Raw genomic sequence first — 18,034 nt, forward strand, 5'->3', positions numbered from 1 at the left:
TTTCTCTATAGTACCAACAATCTGTGTCTATATATGCATACATTACTTCCAAAAAATTCTAACACATTTTGATCAGCACAGTAACATAGAGAAGATATATTTACCAAAGACATTACAGGAGCTATAAAACTTGCCTTATGAAACACAATGGACATCATGAAGAAATCCAGCAAGAAATTTTCTGAAATGTCTCTGTAGTCAAATCGGAAGAAGATTACAGTAAAGCTCAAAGTAACAAACTGATTAATAGGATTACAGAATGAGGAGCGGAGGAGTTTCATCCCGGCAACTGTTATCAGGATAATGTCACAGCTGTAAGAAAGGCAGAGAGAAAAACCTAATCAAGTCACAAAGCAATAAATTATTAAGCTCTAAAATACAAATATCTGTATCAGTTGTATTTTAGATTGCTATGTATATCTAAATCTACACAACTTATTTATTAAAAGAGCATAGGATTAATATCAGAAATCATCACATTTATTTTACCTACATGCAACTTTGTGATTTTCCCTTATCATTATCACACACTGGTAAACTGTAATAAAGAACATTGTACTAAAAAGAGTAGTACTGACTACCAAACCCCAAGAATCTAGAACAGACATTTTTATATACCTTTAAAAATAAAACCTAAGTTTGGGAAATATCCTGGCACTTTCATTAATACATTACTGTAATTTGAAAAAAAAAAACTTGAACGTGATTTTTTTCTTTTACAAGAAATTTCACTTGATTACAGAATTTATAATCTTACTCCTAATCTCATTACACATTGCCAAAATTCTGGATAGCAACACACATAGATGTGAAGTGCTTGAAATGATCATTGTTCTTGACTGAATGGTTGAATACTCTATACAGTAATTCATCAGATGAAAAGAAATCGTGTTGCACCTACGTCTTGTAAAATGCAAGAACTTCAATGTATAATGCCTTACAGGTTTGGTATTTGCAAAGCACATGGAAGGTTCTCCTTCATCTTGCTGCGAACCAGGAGAATACTTGTTGCCATGACTGATACTTGACAGGCCAGAAAGCTCTAAACAGGTTTTCATCATTCTAGCAAGGTTCATAAGCCTGTGCTTTTCCAGGCTTATTTTATGTGGTATTTATTCATTATTGTCTATCTCCCATAATGCAGATGCAACTTTATTAGAGTGCAGGTCATTCTAAGGGATCACTGGGACCTCACTGTTGGAATGAAATGCCAAGCTTACCTTATCTTCCACCTTGTCAAAGCTGTTCTTTTCAATTTGCCCCAGATTTCTGAATGGAAAACCTAGCGACTATGCTAAATAGATTCTGAAGTCACTAGAAGCCATTTCAGTGTGATACCAGGCATCCTATATGAACCAGGTGGATCTCTCATTCTTCAGAAAGAAGAAAATTTTTGCAACACGGAGGAATTTTCACATGGAAACTTAAAGATCATAAGGCAAAAGGAAGACTTTTTCTCACTGTACCTGTTAACACGCAGAAAATGTCACCAAAAAATGACACGCTATAAATGAATGCCCTCAGAGGTAACAGAAAACAATTTGCTCATTATCTCTCTTTAAAAATACTGTCACACAAGATGCATTTCCTGGGGCTTTAACTTCCAGCAGAGAGAAAGTAGGAGAGCACAAGAAGGAGGGGCTCATTTCTGACACCTCTGTGGCAGGTAACAGGGGCAGGCATTTCAGCTCGTCAGCATGGGTCCCACTATAAGCAGCACATCAGCCTGTAAAGCTCAAGCAAACTCCTGGGTATGAAGGAGCTGTTCTACCTCCTCTAAAAGCAAACTATTTCAGTCATTTAAATCACAAAGCAAGACAAACCTTCTTTAAAAACATATTCAATTTGAGAAAAACACTAACATCAAATCATGCAAAACACACCACCTCAGACACTTTTGGACAGAGTGGGACAATATCTTCCCTTTTCTACAGCATGATGAGATCTGATCTTTGGGTGGTCAATAATAAGGAATGTTCCAACAACAGAAATCAGTATTTATGCATTAAAGCACAGAAAGTACAACCCTCAGTAACACTGTATATGAAAGCAGCAAGGAGAATCCAGGATCCCTTATGGGCTTATAGAGTTGAGAAAGAGGTAGGATCTGAAGATGAATGCTTCGTATGTGGCATTTAGATGGCAACTGCAGGGAAAGCATATCCAAGAGGAGCACCAGAGGAGAAGGGCTACTGGGAGCTTTGTGGATAGACCACAGTTACAAGAAAAAGGAGAAAACACGAGTTTTAAATCCAAGGTGATCACACAGACACAAGGGGGATGGGAAGGAAAGGACTGCCACGGTATTCCCCCACAGGCCAAACAATCAGAGGCAGACAAATGTAATTACTTTCTTTAATCTCAAGACTTCTGGGGGTCTGACTCATTCCTTCTGAACACTTGAGGGAGGTGAAACTTTAAAGTGCGATCTAGCTTGGAGGAAAGACTATGTAAAAATAGCACCTTCCTAACCCCTACATATTTGCTCCGTGCATGTATTCAGTCACGTCTTCTAACTAGTAACAAATGACATTTTGATTACTTTTAATTCTCCCAGCCTTGCAGACCTACACAGAGGGATGAGTGTGGACTCAGTTTCACCCTGGACAATACACCTAAACTCTTGAAGCATCTTCCAAGTGCCTGAGGGGGAAAAGGTCAATGGGGAACTAGAGAGGCTATCAATGAGTGACTGGTGAGAGTCTCTCTGGAAAAGTAGTTGTCTGGGAGAAATATGTAGAAAATTTGACTAATGCCCTAGTCCAAGTTTCAGGCCCTAAAAGCAGGGGGCACCTTTTCCTTATGTATCATATGTATCTATCTGCAGTTCCTAAAGCTGTGTTGCTCCTCAAGAGAGACGAATAATTACATTAACATGCAATTTTTCTATCAAAGTTTGTTTATCTAATACTTAAAATTAAGAATCTGTATTATTATAAATACTGAGGAACTGTCCCCCCACACCTCCTAGCAGTTTTTCCTGCTACTGGAACATTCCAAGGCTGTTTCTTTGTTTTATCATCTGCATCACTGTCATTCTGATAAAAGGACTGCAGAAACTCTGCTCACTGGGGATACTGCAGTCACTAAGCCTGCTGAATATCTGCAGTAGGCAAGTCACTGACTAAAATATTTACCATAAAAGGCTGTCTGCAATGATCATACTGTGAGACCATGGATCAGCATCGCCAGTTCTGCTTAATATCTGAGACATCAGACTTCATCAAAACTAGTATGCTTACCTTTCTCAAACACTCAGTGCAGGACTACCCACTATTCTACACTGTTTAATATTTTATTCAGTCTTGCCTTAAAAGACTTTTGTGGTGAAGCTTCTGATAACTCCTTTGGGAAACTACAGCATAGTGTTAAAAATCCTCAGATAGGAAACGTTTCCTGATATCCAGCCTAGATTTCTCATTATCATCTGATTAATTCCAGTTACCCCACTGAGTTTATGCCCATCAAACACCTGCAGCCTGGTATAGTGTGTCTTGCTTTTAATTGACATTTAGACGTTTCATATGTATCTATATATAGCTCTTTAATCTTTTAATTTCACTGTCTCTCACTGGAGTCATGTCTTAGTGTGTGCTAAGGTAGTTTTGCTTTTTTCTTGCAGCAAAGCCAGTTATTATTGTATACTGAACTAATACGCGTGAAAGCAAACTGCGACAAGATTATAGGCTTATTTAAAAACAAATTCCATTTCTCAACCTTCAGTCTGAAAACAAATATTCTACTAATCACATGCTTTGAGTTACAATCTACTTACTGTGCACCAAGCTTCTTGTATTTACTAATTGAGAAAGCATCAATCGTGAGTGCATTCAGTATTATAGCTGGATATAAAATGTATTTCTCAAAGCACTGTAGCCACACATAGAGCCTTTCAAACCACATCAAATGAGCAGCATCTGAAATAGAAATTCAGATTACAAATCATCATCAAACTATGAGCATTTTTTGCACTGCAATACCATAGAAGACATGAGTTAGCTCATATTTATATTAACTGCATACTTTTAGTGATGCAATGACCCTAGAGAGGCCATCTCCAGCTCTGGCACTGACCTGATCAATGACCTAAGGAACCTCATTTGACCTCTGTGCCTCTCCTTCCCCATCTTATAGTGGCCAAACACCGTTCATTAGACTGTAAAATATCACTGACCTCAAAAATGAAACACCCCTTAAGATCTAAAAACTGAAGAATTATCAGGAGCTAGAAATTTCCCATAGATATTTCATAGATATGTCCCAAAACATTTAAACAGCCAAAACTGTGAAAACTATCTGCCAGGATTACACCATTCCCCAGTAGGGAATAACTTTTTTTGCAGTAGACTTTTCAATACACAACAATACCATAGTTCTTATTATGAGTATTAAACAAGAACTGAATGCTCCATGCAATTCAACTGCTATGAGAACATGGGTAAACTGAGTGCAGAAACACTTCTGTACAGACAAAAACAATGTCTTTATCCTCATGTGAGCTCAGCTAGACAAGGTTATTGGAAAAACAGTGAATTCAAAAAGGCAGAACTTGCTATTGACTCAGAAATAACCATGTCAGTTACTGAATCCCCAATAATCTTCCCTGCAGAAATGAAAACAATTATGTATACACATCCCACTCTCCTATACACACCTTCTCAATGACAGGCAAAGAAGACATGCTGTATCAACAGATTTCTATGTTCTGTAGGCACAGTTGTATATTGGATAGATTCTAAAAGAAAGATCTAAAAACAATTCTTCCAAATCATCTTGAAGTCATGCTTTGCCAATACCTTAAGCTAAGGTAACGTCTTTGCAAAAAATCTTCCTTCAAAAAATATGTTTCTTGCTATAACATGAAAATATTTTGTCCTCTTACAACCTAAAGGCCACCTCCTAAAAGTTCCTACACGAAGCAAAACGTCCATTTTGGAACCCAGCTGTTTTCATCCATTCCTCTCTCCTCCTCCTGAACTACAGACTGTTCTCAGAGTTTCACTGACGAACTTCATCCATGTCCAAAGCTGAGCTCTGTGTAAGAACTCAAGCTTCAGTAAAGAGATATGCATATCACACAGACCAAATAGAAGGTAGTTGCATGAACAGAGAGAGATCTGTGCAGACAATGCAGATAGAAAAAAGAGCTCGCATTCAGAGGAACTCCAGGGAAAGATGTGGCTGATTTGAAAATGGCTTACATGAATTTGTGTGGTATAAAAACAGTAGTGGTAAGGAAGGAGAATTAAAAAACAGCCTAGTGTATTAGGGTTTCTTCCTCGCTTAGTCCTGCACTAGTTTCTACACATCTATTACACCACAAGCTCATACATCTTGAACTCAGCCTTTCCTCCTGCAGCCAGGCAAAACAAAGACAAGTAATAACTGAGTTATCTCACATGGGTATCATGACAACTGGTCCAATAATTGCTATTCTATGGATTATCTGAAAGTTTGAGCAGCTCATCCAGAGTCTATGATAAACAAAGCCAGGAATAAATTTGTGGAACTGTCATTACCAGTTGCTTGTCTAATTGGAAGCAGTAATTTGTCTCCCCCATAGCACTACCCTTGTCAAAAAAATAGAAAGCTGAAAAATTAAAGTCTATGCAGTAAGAACTCCTCACAGACATCTTGTTTTGTGTACTTGTCCTTTCATTGTCCACTCCTACCTCTATGGGATATTACTATCCTTTCTCCAAGCTTCTCTTTCTATACAAACAAGGAACATTTAAGTTCAGTTCCTACACTTTTATTACAGGGCAAAAGAAAGAAGACAGCCTGTCAGACATATCTATCAAAGGGATTACCTTTTCCTCAGTCTGTCTCATCTCAGAACATGATAAAAAACCTCTGCACCTCTGCAGCAGCCTAAGGGACTGAAATATATATTTTTTTACTCTTGTTTTCTAATACTCAACACCAGCTACATTGTAATAATTCTTAAGCCCCAAAGTGCAGGAACGGACCATATATAAATGAGGACTGCAAAAGAAGGAAAAAAGCCTACTGCCCACAGCAGGTAGCACGAGAAATGCAGCTGGATCTCAAAACAGAAGGAAACCCATCTGTGGAGATCAGTCCCGCAGGTCTCTACCTTCAACCTTTTCAAAAGCTGAGTCACCGCATTTAGGAAAACAATGTTTTCTGACAAATGAAGACAGACTTAATCAGGACAAGGCAAAGAAATCCTACAGTAGTCTTTTATGATTAAGCGATGAAACAAACAATAAAACTTGGGTGTTTATCAGAATTACTGGTTATCATGGACAGGAAGTCCTGAACACTGCTTTCAGTTGGGCACGATGCTTAAAAAGATTTATATTTCTATTACACTCACCTACCTAGGTGTATTGGAGGAAAAGTTAAAAGGCAATCTTCAATCAAGTCTCTTGGGTACTTTTTTCATACCCAATCCTTGTTTGGAAAGGAATCATTTTGAAATACATGACTTTTTAAAATAAGAGACATTTAAATCCTTAATGTATGGTTTTGCAGAGAGTGATCTAAACTCTTTTGTTGTCTAGTTGAAGAATAGACTACAGCCCCTCAGCAGACTGTGTTCTGACAATGCTGTCTTCAAACACTTCAAGAACATATATTGAGAATTATTAAGGCACGAGATCCATCAAGAAATGACAAGCAAGCTTTTGGCTGGTAGCAAAGGCAAGATGAGAGCTGGGGCAGAGAGGGGAAGCTGTGCTTCTCAAAGCACACTGCCTGCTTGCAGAAATAACTGTATCAGGAAATCAGATCTCGACATCCTAAAATATTGACTGATACTTGCATGTATCAGGGCACTACCCACTGAAGCTAGCAGACAATAGCAAGAACAAATTTTAAAGAAAATGTCACCATTTCTTTCAGCTGTAATGTTTCTCTAGAAGTGCTACAATTGGAAACAGAACTCTAAGTTGCACTACGCTTGCTGGTATGACAGAAAGTAGAAAAAAAATCTGCCTCAATTTCGTCAATCTTTTATGTTTTTAAATTACACAAAATGCCAAGAGATGAATTGTAACATATTAAGCAACACAGCAAGTAACAGTGCTGCAATGAAAAAACAAAAAGCAGATCAGACAGTGGCTCATGAAAGATCACAAAGGGCTGGTAAAATGATTAAGGGACAGGAGCATTTGACATAGATGGAGAGACTGAGAGAGCTGGGATTGCTTAGCCTGGAGAAGGAAAGCATCAGGGAGCATCTTATTAATGCCTGATGGGGCATTAAAACAAAAAAATATCCTAAACTAAAAAAAACTCCCACAAGTCAAAGCAACCTTTCTTAGTGTAAGGATGATAGAATGCTATTACAGGTTGTCCAGAAAGGTTCTGGAGTCTCCATGCTTGATAATACTAAAAAGTGGACACGGCCCTGAGCAACCTGCTCTAGCTGACCCTGCTCTGAGCAAGGGCGTTGGACTAGACAGTATCCAGAGATGTCTGCCCAGCCTCAGCCCTCCTGTACAGTGGTCTCAGAAGACAACTCCTACAGGGTCACAGATCTGTTGGTGATTGGGTGAAAAAAATGAAAATGATTGGCTATGTATGCTATTCAAAAGTAAAATCATAGTTTATTCTCCCTGCTTTTTTCCTTCTGGATTTTTTTTCCTGCAAACCCAGACAAGCTGAAAGTCATTGCACCATTGTTTAGAAAAGACTTTATTACAAACCTCTCACTTCCCGCTGCTGGTGCTCTTTGCTTTTAAGTATGGGATGGGAGATCCACAGCCAGGGGTGATGCTTGCGAAGCTGAGGAAGTAGGTAATGTGTTACAAATCCCACGGTCCATGCCAAAGCAAACAGGACAATGCTGAGAAATGGCTGGGCCAAAGCAAAAAAAAATGAAACATAGTTATAATTTGCAAACAACATTTTTATATATACATTTTAAACATTTTTAACAGTTTCCATGATTGTATTTTTGTACAGTTAGTATTTATTCCTGTGTTCAAACTCTGACTTCACAAGTGAATATGGATTTTTAGATATGTATTTTGCACACACAGTTAAACAATTTTTTCCTCCATGACTGAAGGAAAAAAAGGCAAAAGATCAGGTTTGTTCATTCTGTCCCCTGGGTTCCATATCTTAAGAGCTGTGGACACGCAGAGGAAAGAGACATTAAGTAAGTAATACTGAAATTAATACAAATATCCATAAACTAACAGCCTTGCACATATATAATAATGTTATAATGACCGGTAAATACATTTTCACTAACTTATCTTCCCACAAGCTCTATTCTTTCCAGTTAAGTACCCTGTGATTTTGCATAAAAAAGATAATATACCTTAAGGGAAAAAAAAAAGACAGATACACACCCTTAATGATAGAAATACAGTACTGGCACTGACAGCAAATGACAGAACAGCAGCCGCTGTGCAAACAATGAGATCCGATTTCAAGATTTCTTTCTGTGAAAATAATTATTTTATACAAAATTAGTAAGCTGATACTATTTTAACCAAAGTATATTACTCTGTTCTCAATTACTTACACTCTGCATTGTGATAAGGCTAATCAGCACTCCCTAATAAAAAAGTATTTTCTCCACTCTGCTTTGGAAAATTATTTCTTCACACTCAAGGTTTGTTGAAGTAATCACATTTTAATTCTTCACGCCTAATTTTGCACTATATTTTTAAATAACGAAGTTATAATACTGAAGAAATGAAAGCAATACATTTTAATACTGACTCTTCTTAAGGAATATAACTCTTTTACATTATGACTTTTTTATATTTGGAAATGAAAATTCTGGTTCCATTTCCTATTTGCAAGTATTAAGATTCCTTCAAATTTCCTTTCTCTTCCATTATCAAAATGAGTCACGCTTTTCTGTAATGTCTTCCAAGACACAATGTTAATACATTTTCTATGTTCTAAAGTGACATGTCCCATTCTCTGATTTTCTGTATTGAAAGTCAAATTTCAGGAAGATTTTATGGATTTTAGACAAGGCCTTTTTCTAGTGTCAGTGAACGATAATGAAAGGACACGTCTGCCTTTATGTAAAGATCTATAACTAGGGTAGGAGTAATCTTGTTTCTAAAGATTGGAAAATATCATTGTCTTTACAGCCCATTTTTCTTGTGATTAAAATGTCATTCTCAGTAAACAAATAAACAAGATAGCTTGCAATCTGTGTGGTCTTCTGAATTGTACTTCAGAGGTCACCCAAATGTTTTTGTGAGTAAATGAAAATCTTGTCTCAGATTTATCAGAAGGGCATTTAGGTTCAGAACTCAATACTGCTGCTAAATTACAAAATGAGTAACTGGTTTAGAAACTGACTTATGCTTTAATTCAAAGACATCTAGAAACAACATGTGAAAAGCAACAGTTTTGCTGGAATTAGAAGCTCATCTGATTTCATGGTGCTGCAGTCTAGGTAGGTTCATGTATCTCATCAGAGAAAAAGAAAGAAATCTAAAATAATGATAGGAAGGCAAATCCATGAATAAGGGGGATAAAAAGAAAGCAAGCAGAACAAGTGAACAACAGAAGGGTTGCGAATTACAGGGGAAGCTGGTAGCAACCACTATATTTAGGCTGCCTATCACTCCCTGTTATGAAAGATTCTTCTTAGTAAAAGGTCACCAGCGTCAGCACTTCCACTTACTGCAGCAGCCCTTTGAAATGCAGCAGGACTAAAAAGCCTTCAGGCTCAAGAAGTACTTTCGTTTTGTCCCAGGAAACTCCAATCCGATTTAGCTGAAATCTCAAGCCACCACCATTGTCCTTCGCCTTCCCAGGCTCTCAGGAGTATGTATGCAACTCCAAAAGAAAAGTGCTCCCTCTGCTCTCAGAGCTTTGCCTTCTCCAGACAGCTCTGTGCGCTACGTGGACTACATGCCATAGTCCATGAGGAAGGTGGAGGAGCAGAGTTAGGTCTTCATAACTCTTCCTGACCATCTTTTCAAAAACTACCTCTGATAGCCTTGCTCCTTGTTTCTTGGTTGTCACATTCAACAGCAAAACTACAACATAAGGGAGCTCACAGGAAAAGCCTTCTCTTCCCTGAACAAAACTGTGATCCCTGCCTGTCCCCACAAATCCTCTCCATTCAGTTAAAACCTTCTCTCACTAGCAAGCTGTGTATCCATCTCTAACTCAAATGGTTTTAGTATGTGGAGCAGTACTGAAAAAACACGGTCTGATAAAAATTAATAAGGAAATTATTACCATTGGAAGTTATTTTTTTAACCTTTCCAAATATTTTTAAAGATTACTGCAGATATTTAGCTTCTAAAATCTGGCATCTGAGAAAGTTAAGCTGTGTTAAATTTATATAGTACCATTTCAGCCCTTTGGTGAATACATAGTACGAAAAGTCTTGATCAAGTATCATTTTCTGCACAGCTGAATCCAACTACTCAACAGTCCAAAACAAGCTTATAAGAACAACAAACACACTCCAATCATATTTACATATTTCTGTACAATCAGAAAGGATTACTATTAAAATTATTGATTTCTCTCACAATCACGTGACTGAAAAAGTTGCTGTTTTAAGAACAACATCAAATATTAAGAATTTAGCTGTAAAATCAGCAGAGGAGATAACAATGGACATTTGGGGAGAAGCAGCATCCTAACTTTCCATTCCGTGCTAGATCACCAAAAAGAATATTTTCAAACATTACATTCAAAAGAGAATTAATTACACAGATTATATTGCAAAGGACTTGTATTTCCCACCTTTTCCATATTTCATTTTGTAACTGTCCTTTTTATAGTGTTCTCATTGCTTTTAACACATTAACAATCCCATACAGAAAATGTTTTTAAGGACATTATTATTATTATTATTATTCAGATATTCAAACCCAAATTTGACAATTGCATTCCAATTCTGGCAATATCGAAAGTGTTGAAAGTATCATATGTGCCCAGGTTTGTCCTTTTGCCCTTGCACTGAATTGCTTCAAAATATAAATGTACTGCTCAGCTGCTGACTTGCACAACGGTCCCCACAGGAGCTCCTTCTTGATGTGGCCAAGGCTTTCAAACTTCTCACAAAATTCACGGTTTTTTCCTTCTAAAAAAATCTGAGCAGTGGTTCCTTTTGTTTTGTGTCATTGCATAGTGGCCAGTGCCCCCCAGGAAATGGCTGACCCTGGGCAGTGATCTCTCTGGCTGAGGGGCACACAGAGCTACCTTCCAGGAGAAAAACTTAGGCATCCACCTACACCCTGCTGTGGGTGGATCTGTGGCTTCCACCCTTCCTGTGGAAGGCAGTTGGTTCCTGCAAAGCATGTGCCTACACTGGATGTAACTCTGTTCTCCATCTTGCCTTTAGACCCAACTGTCTAAAGCAGAATTTTGGATGCCATTCCCAAGGCATTCAACTTAGGAGTTGAATACTGAATAGCCCTACAACATGATGTTTGAGTCCATCACTGCAATTGGTCTAAAATGGAAAAATTAAGCTCTATTTTCACAGTTTAAATCTCTGCAGTGAGAGATAATGACTGTTATAGCTTGGATTGAAAGCAGGTTGTCTTTTTTTCTCCATTTTACACTTTAGGAAAGAAATAACCCCCAAATCAACATTGCTACATCTGATGCCTCAGAGATTTCATAAGCAGAAATTATTAGAGTGGCACTTTTTTTTTGGTTGTAATTATTATCACAAAATGTGTTCAAAAAGATGTTTAAGATCAGCACATCCAACCACTATTTTCAATTATGTTTTTGGAGCACTGTACAAATCCTTTTATTAGCTATCTAAATGTTTGCACTAAAGACCAGGAAGGATACTTGAGTTTTAATGTAACACATTATCACCCTCAGGCCACTGCTCAATCTAGTAATCAGCCATGTGGATGCCTACAGAAATTAATTATAATGGTAGGAAGCTCCATTCTCAAAGTTGAATGGTCAATTATCCATCACAGCTGCTTTATAATTCAGGCTTCCAAAACTGGCAATTCTTACACAGCTATTCAAGCAAAGGAAAAGAGTAAAGGTCATGTAACTAAACACTGGAGATGCTGTATTTATTATTCCTAACATTAACACAAAGCCACTGCAGAATACAACACATTAATTATCAATATTAACCTTCTTTGCTTTCAGCTCCTTGGGGAGGTGATTTGGTTCTGTATGTTTCAGACTTTCTGATTAAAATGGGTTTTATTTAAATGGCATGTTACATAGACCCTACATCTGTATGTAGACCAAAACAAGGCTGGCTGTTGTGTTGCATCCTGCCATCTCTTGCCACTGACAGGGGGTTAGGAATACCCTTCTCGCAGAGAAACACCTCAAGAAAACCTGAACTACCATCATGAAATCTCCAAATACTGACATATTGTTTCACCCAGCTTCCCCTTGCAAAAGTTCTGGAAATTACTTAAAATTGCCTTTGAAGAGTCAACTGACTCCTACATCCTAAACACGACTGCTATTGCCGAAGCAAGTCAGCAGAGACTATGGCTTAATTGTGCTCCTCAAACCTGATGCACATGCATTTTCTCCTGCCTTAATTCTTCCCTACTTGCTCTACTAGCACTGCACTGCGAGATAGCAGGAGGAGTCTCCTGGCAAACTGGTTAGTGTTTAACTGAGACAGAGGTACCAGATAACAGAGGGGTTAGACAAGGAACCCACATTAATCAGAAATTGCCCTCTCCTTCTTTAGGAGGTCTCCCAGTGTGGGGGAACTAACACTGCTAATTGACATAACAAGCAAACACTTTTACTTACTGTTTTTATAGATATTGAAGGAAGCCCAGACAGAAGGAAAAGAAAAAGAAGACAAAGAACTGGCAAGCTCCAGCAACACTGAAGGAAAGCAGCCTCTTCCTAACAGCAGTAGCAGCAGCATGGCATATCAAATGTACAGAGCAGAAAAGTACCAATTCCCTAAACCAGGCACATCCTGGAAAGCAAAAGGTGCCAGGAATCCCACTTAATTAATGCTAAAAAAAGTGTGGCAAAACATGACAGGAACAAGATGTTGTAAAGTGATGAACTGAAGTTCTATGTCTGGTAAATCCCACTGCAGTCCTCCCTATGCTTCTGCATCTTACACCCCAGTGGTCCAAGGGCCCAAGTGCAGTTGAACTGTGTTAGTACAAGACAACAATCCACACCACTGACACAAAAATAGTTCGAGAGTCTGAAGTATGAGTCCATTCTGAAAATACAGGAAGGATCTTAGATGCAAATTTGGTCATTCTTTTGACTATTTTTTTCAATATATTGAAGCCTTGCTCAAGGTTTCCCTCTGCACTGTGCAATGAAACCAGTTAAGTGGACAGCTGCAGTTACTGTTTCAGTCCTCTAGCTGGGCTCCATCTGCAGAACAGATGAGATCAGACTCCATATCACTCCTAGAAAGGTACTATCAGCAAAAGACAGAACTACAGGGGAACAGGAAGCTTTCCATTATATCTGCTATACAGTCCCCATGTACAGGAATGGAATGTCCATGAACCATGGCAATAACCCACACACCAGAAATATCACAGAATACAGCAAATATTTAACATAAATATTTTATGTTTACTCTGTTACTAGATGGACATTCATATTCCAGTGTCATCCTGTTGGAAACAGTTTAGTTTGCAAGGAACTGTAGCTTAATACAAGCAGCAAAAAATAGCCATATCACTTAATCTTAGGTGGACCTTATTAGAGTAAGCAGTTTAAAATAACATTACACATGGCAAAAATGACAATCTAAGCAGCAGCTTAGCAAAGAAAAGTAGAAAACATTGGTAGCGCAGCATCAACTCATACACTGAATGTAGTCTGTGTAATACTTTATAAAATGCCTATGGAATGATTTGACATGTACAGGAGAGATGCATCCCTTTGAAGTGACATCTGGAAGCCAGGTCAGCTACTACACTAGGCACTATGGACTCTTGGGACATGTCCACGAGTCAAAAAAGGCAGTCTGTCTTTCCAGAGACACTTTCTGAATGCTCCTTGCTTTTGCAAGAATTCAGAAGTTTAGGAGTAACTCCTAGACTGCAAATGCTTGGATGCAGGTGGTTGGGATGTGGTCAGGAGGAAGGGCTGTCTGACAGCCAGGAAGCAGGACAGTTCACATGACTCTAAGAATGTCAAACACCCCTTAACGTTACTGGAAACTTGATGATCTTCCCACATGAACTCCTTATAACATCAACCTCCCCTGGTTAACAGTAAACTTTTTTGTTTTAATATAAAAAGACACAAAAAGGAAGATGGGTCACTTCAGATATTTATGCTGAGGTGGGAAATAAGCTGACACAAACTTAGAACAATGTGCCAGACAGTAGTAAATAAACACCCTGCCAAGCAAAGAAGAGGTGATGAGATGGCAGCGCTTGGCACCAGGCATGTACTTCCCTTTCCCATACTAGTCCAATTTTATATGCTTATTCCATCTCTGGATGCCAAGTCTGCCAGCATGCTCCACCTGGCTTGGCTGGGGTGAAGGGGACACAGTCAAGGGTACTTCCTGGCACAGAAAAAGGTACTCCTGAAAACCAGGCCAAGCTCTAGTAATAGAAAAATAAAGAATAAGAGCTGTTTTAAATACAATTCTGTGGACTAAATCCTGTTCCTCTCCAATGCAGACAGGGAGTTTGGCAGGACTGCTCACCTTTTTGAACATTTCTGAACAATCCAGCCTACCTTGTACACATCAGATTGGCAGACTGTAACTCCAAGCACAGAACCTGCATTAGCTCTCCGAGTACCAGGACAAGAGATGTACCATTCTCCAAGCTCTAAGAGTGCATGTCCCATCAATTGTATTAAAGAATCAATGTTGCAGAGCCCTTCAAAGGAGCCCTTCAGAAAGGAAATTCGTGTATATCCCCCTTCTCGCTCCTGGCCTCACTTTGAAGAAGATCTAGAAGAACTTCTCTTCCCATTTTCTGTGCTTTTAGTAATTTAAAGTACTAAATGAGACTATTTAAAAGGTTCCTCAGTGGGTAAAATGGGTGAGAAAGAGAGTTTTGAACAGAAATTAATGAAAGAAAAAGTCTTACCACCGATTCTCTCATTTTTTCTGGGAGTGGATCTGCTGATGAATCTTCAAATCGTTGGCGTAGGTAGTGAGGGACATATTTGCATTGAATAAGGGACCTGTTTAAAAAAAAATCCTAGTTAGGATACTCCTGAACATGCCTAACAGATACAAATATTCCTGGAGGGTAGAAGAGGAAGAACAGCCTCAGATTTCCTTCCTCATGTAGTCATTAGCTATCTTATCTCTGTATAGTCAGAGACTGACAGAAACCAGCTCTACCTGTGATTAGGGTAGAAATTCCTCATCAAAAAGTCAAGGAGTCTCAGCAGCCCAATCAATGTGTCTCAGTCACATAGAGGAGTAAGCAGAGAGGGTTCTGTTCCATTTATGCCTTTTATTAATGTTTCAGCTAATTTGAAACTGAAATGAGAGCCCTTTAGACCCACATTAAAAAGGCCAAGGAAACTATTTCTGTACAAACAGTATATTAATCCTCTCTTCAAGATTTATGTGCTACCTCCTCCTTCATCTTGAAGTTTATGCCACAGGCCATCCCTTAAATACTGTTTCCAGTCTCCTTAACCTCCTTTAAATAAGTTCAGAGTTGTTTAAAAAAAAATCTTAAATCTCTTCTTTTTAAGGATTGTACATTTTTATGATTGCACAATAAACATTTGATGCTGATGTACACATATTCTTAATTTTAAGATTTTTAACAACCATTTTAGCTGTTGAAGATTTCATGAAGAATGTTATAAAATTAGTAGCTAGATTTACAAGTTAAAATGGATTTGATTGTTTAAGATTACTTCCTTAAAAAAAAGTTTCAAGGAAGACAAGTTTCTCTTTCATTAAAGAAGTTAATGAATTGGTGTGTCTTTCCTGGGGAATGGGAGAAAAGAATACATTTAAATTATCTCAAAATTGAAAGAGTTCTCAATTCCATGCTGATTTGCAATTTATCTGTGAATATTTTACTCCAAAGCAAAGAAATATCCCTAATACAGCACACAGCTTCACCTCCTTTCGTACCCAAGTTCCACACTGCAATAGTCAATGAACTGTTGATCCAGTTCACACAAAGTTCACACCTGATCCAGATCTACTTGACATCAGTGCCAGACACAGTAGGTTTTGGGTAAAGTTAATAGCAATAGATGCAAGCAATTCTTGTTGCTTTATCACACCAAAACCTAGTAATGTATAAATATCAGATTCCCTGAATCTTTTGGATGGTAAAGAAAGAATTTCTCAACTCTTCAGTAAGACTTACTGGGATTCCAATTTCCTACTATTGCTCCATATCCCTTCCTTCCTCATCAGTGTTGTTCTCCTTTTCCCAAGTTTCTCTACTCAAATAAAATACTGAATGCCCTAAAAAGCCCTCCACTTCCCCTTCCTTTCTCCTGCATTACAGAATTGTGCATCCTACTGCACTGACTACAAATGCCTATTGCACTGACTATATGCCTACTACAAATTTTCATGCACTTCAGAGCCTCAGAAATCACAGCTAGTCACAGAATCACAAAATATTCTGAGTTGGAAGGGACCCACACGGATCACTAAGTCCAACTCACCTCAAGACACATACAACACACCTCATGAATCAGAGAGAATCTGTGGGTTTCCTCATAGGTCCTCTGCACTGTTCTAGGATAAAACCAAGCTGTCTGTGAAGCAGAGTTCCAGATGGCATGGTGATACTGGCTGCACAAAACCCACTTGCTTGCTTAACCTCACAGCCACATATGTAGTCATGCAGCTGCTTGTGGACCACCCCAGCCCTCCTAACAGCCAGATATCGCACTTTCCTCATAGGAAAACTTGCATCTGCTGCCCCGAGCTGTGGATCTATGGGCCTCCCTTTCTCTCACATCATCTCAGCCCACAGATCACAGTGTTGGGACTTCTCCCCTGGACCTCCCTTATTTGCAGTGTCAGCTCTTAACACACACTTCCTTTCCTCAGTTCCTCTAGCAGACTGTGTCAGAGCAAAAAAGGAAGGAGTGAATCTCACACAGAAAGCCATAGTAATCCTCAGCAGGAGCTGGAATTCAGTCATCTTCCCAGCACATCAAATGTCCCTTCTCTTGGCCACAGTCCTACTCAATGCACATTCTGCAAACCCAGTAGCCTGAGCACCCCCTCAACTAAATCACTGTCTTCCAACCTGGCAAACACACAATTTCCCAGAGGGGGGAAATCTGCTTCAGAGAATTTGGATAGTTCTGTTTAAAGAGCACCAGCCTCACTGGTGCTCTGACGGCAGCACTTAATTTATTTACAGAACTGATACCAACCATGCAGATGTGGCAAGGAATTTCACCTCACCACAGTACTTTGAGGAGGCAATCCCTGTGGTGCTGAAACCCAGGCATCACTCTGGTTGTGTGCTGTACAGAGTAATCAATGAATAACATTTATGGATGGCAACTTACATCAGTACAGATGGGTCACTGCTTTGTCTGCTGAGGTGATAAGAAAGTGCAACTAGCAGACCACAGAAAGCAGAGAACAGCGCTGGAATGTGTTGTGCATCCCAGGGTTCCTGAAGAGAATGAGAGAAAATAAACTATTTGTAAGTTAGGAATGCAGAACTTGAAAAAAAAATAATTAAGTAGGTTAAGCCACACACACAACGTTAAATACACGCCATCTAAATTTGTACAACATCTACCAGGGACTGAAAATCCTTTTTCATATCAAAGTTTATTATTGTGAAAAAAACCCTGCAATTAAAGGCATGTTTTGTGCTCATATTATGCAACTCCTCTATAATCAGCAATTAGCTAGGAAGCCATATGAAAGGCAGGTTTTCTTTCCTCTTTAATGAAGCACTAGAGGAAAATTCTCATTAAAATGAGATCTGAGTGAAATCAGTTGCACTGTACTTATCTAAACGCTACATTGATAATGCAGTTACTTGACCTGTAGCCAGATTGCATGCAACAAATGACAATATCACCTAGATCACGCAGTGGGGTAGAGTTTTGGCACCTTTGACATCTTTCTGCTGCTTTGCACATTACATCCAGGCCCTGTCTGGATGCTAAC

General features: G+C 38.7%; 1 protein-coding gene across 1 annotated transcript in view; it reads right to left on the reverse strand.

The window, feature by feature from the left end:
• Nucleotides 1-18,034, reverse strand: part of PCNX2 (pecanex 2) — a 156,177-nt gene that overhangs the window by 71,871 nt on the left and 66,272 nt on the right. Inside the window, exons 16-21 of the mRNA XM_051783458.1 lie at nt 17,419-17,528; nt 14,997-15,093; nt 8,325-8,417; nt 7,674-7,824; nt 3,776-3,917; nt 135-312 (exon numbers count right to left, since the gene is read on the reverse strand). Coding sequence (XP_051639418.1) covers nt 135-312; nt 3,776-3,917; nt 7,674-7,824; nt 8,325-8,417; nt 14,997-15,093; nt 17,419-17,528 — 771 coding nt within the window. The remainder of the gene's footprint in view (nt 1-134; nt 313-3,775; nt 3,918-7,673; nt 7,825-8,324; nt 8,418-14,996; nt 15,094-17,418; nt 17,529-18,034) is intronic.

This window comes from Manacus candei, unplaced genomic scaffold, assembly GCF_025592945.1.
Source record: "Manacus candei isolate 608988 ecotype Guabito, Panama unplaced genomic scaffold, ASM2559294v1 h1tg000017l, whole genome shotgun sequence".
NCBI classification, from domain to species: domain Eukaryota; kingdom Metazoa; phylum Chordata; class Aves; order Passeriformes; family Pipridae; genus Manacus; species Manacus candei.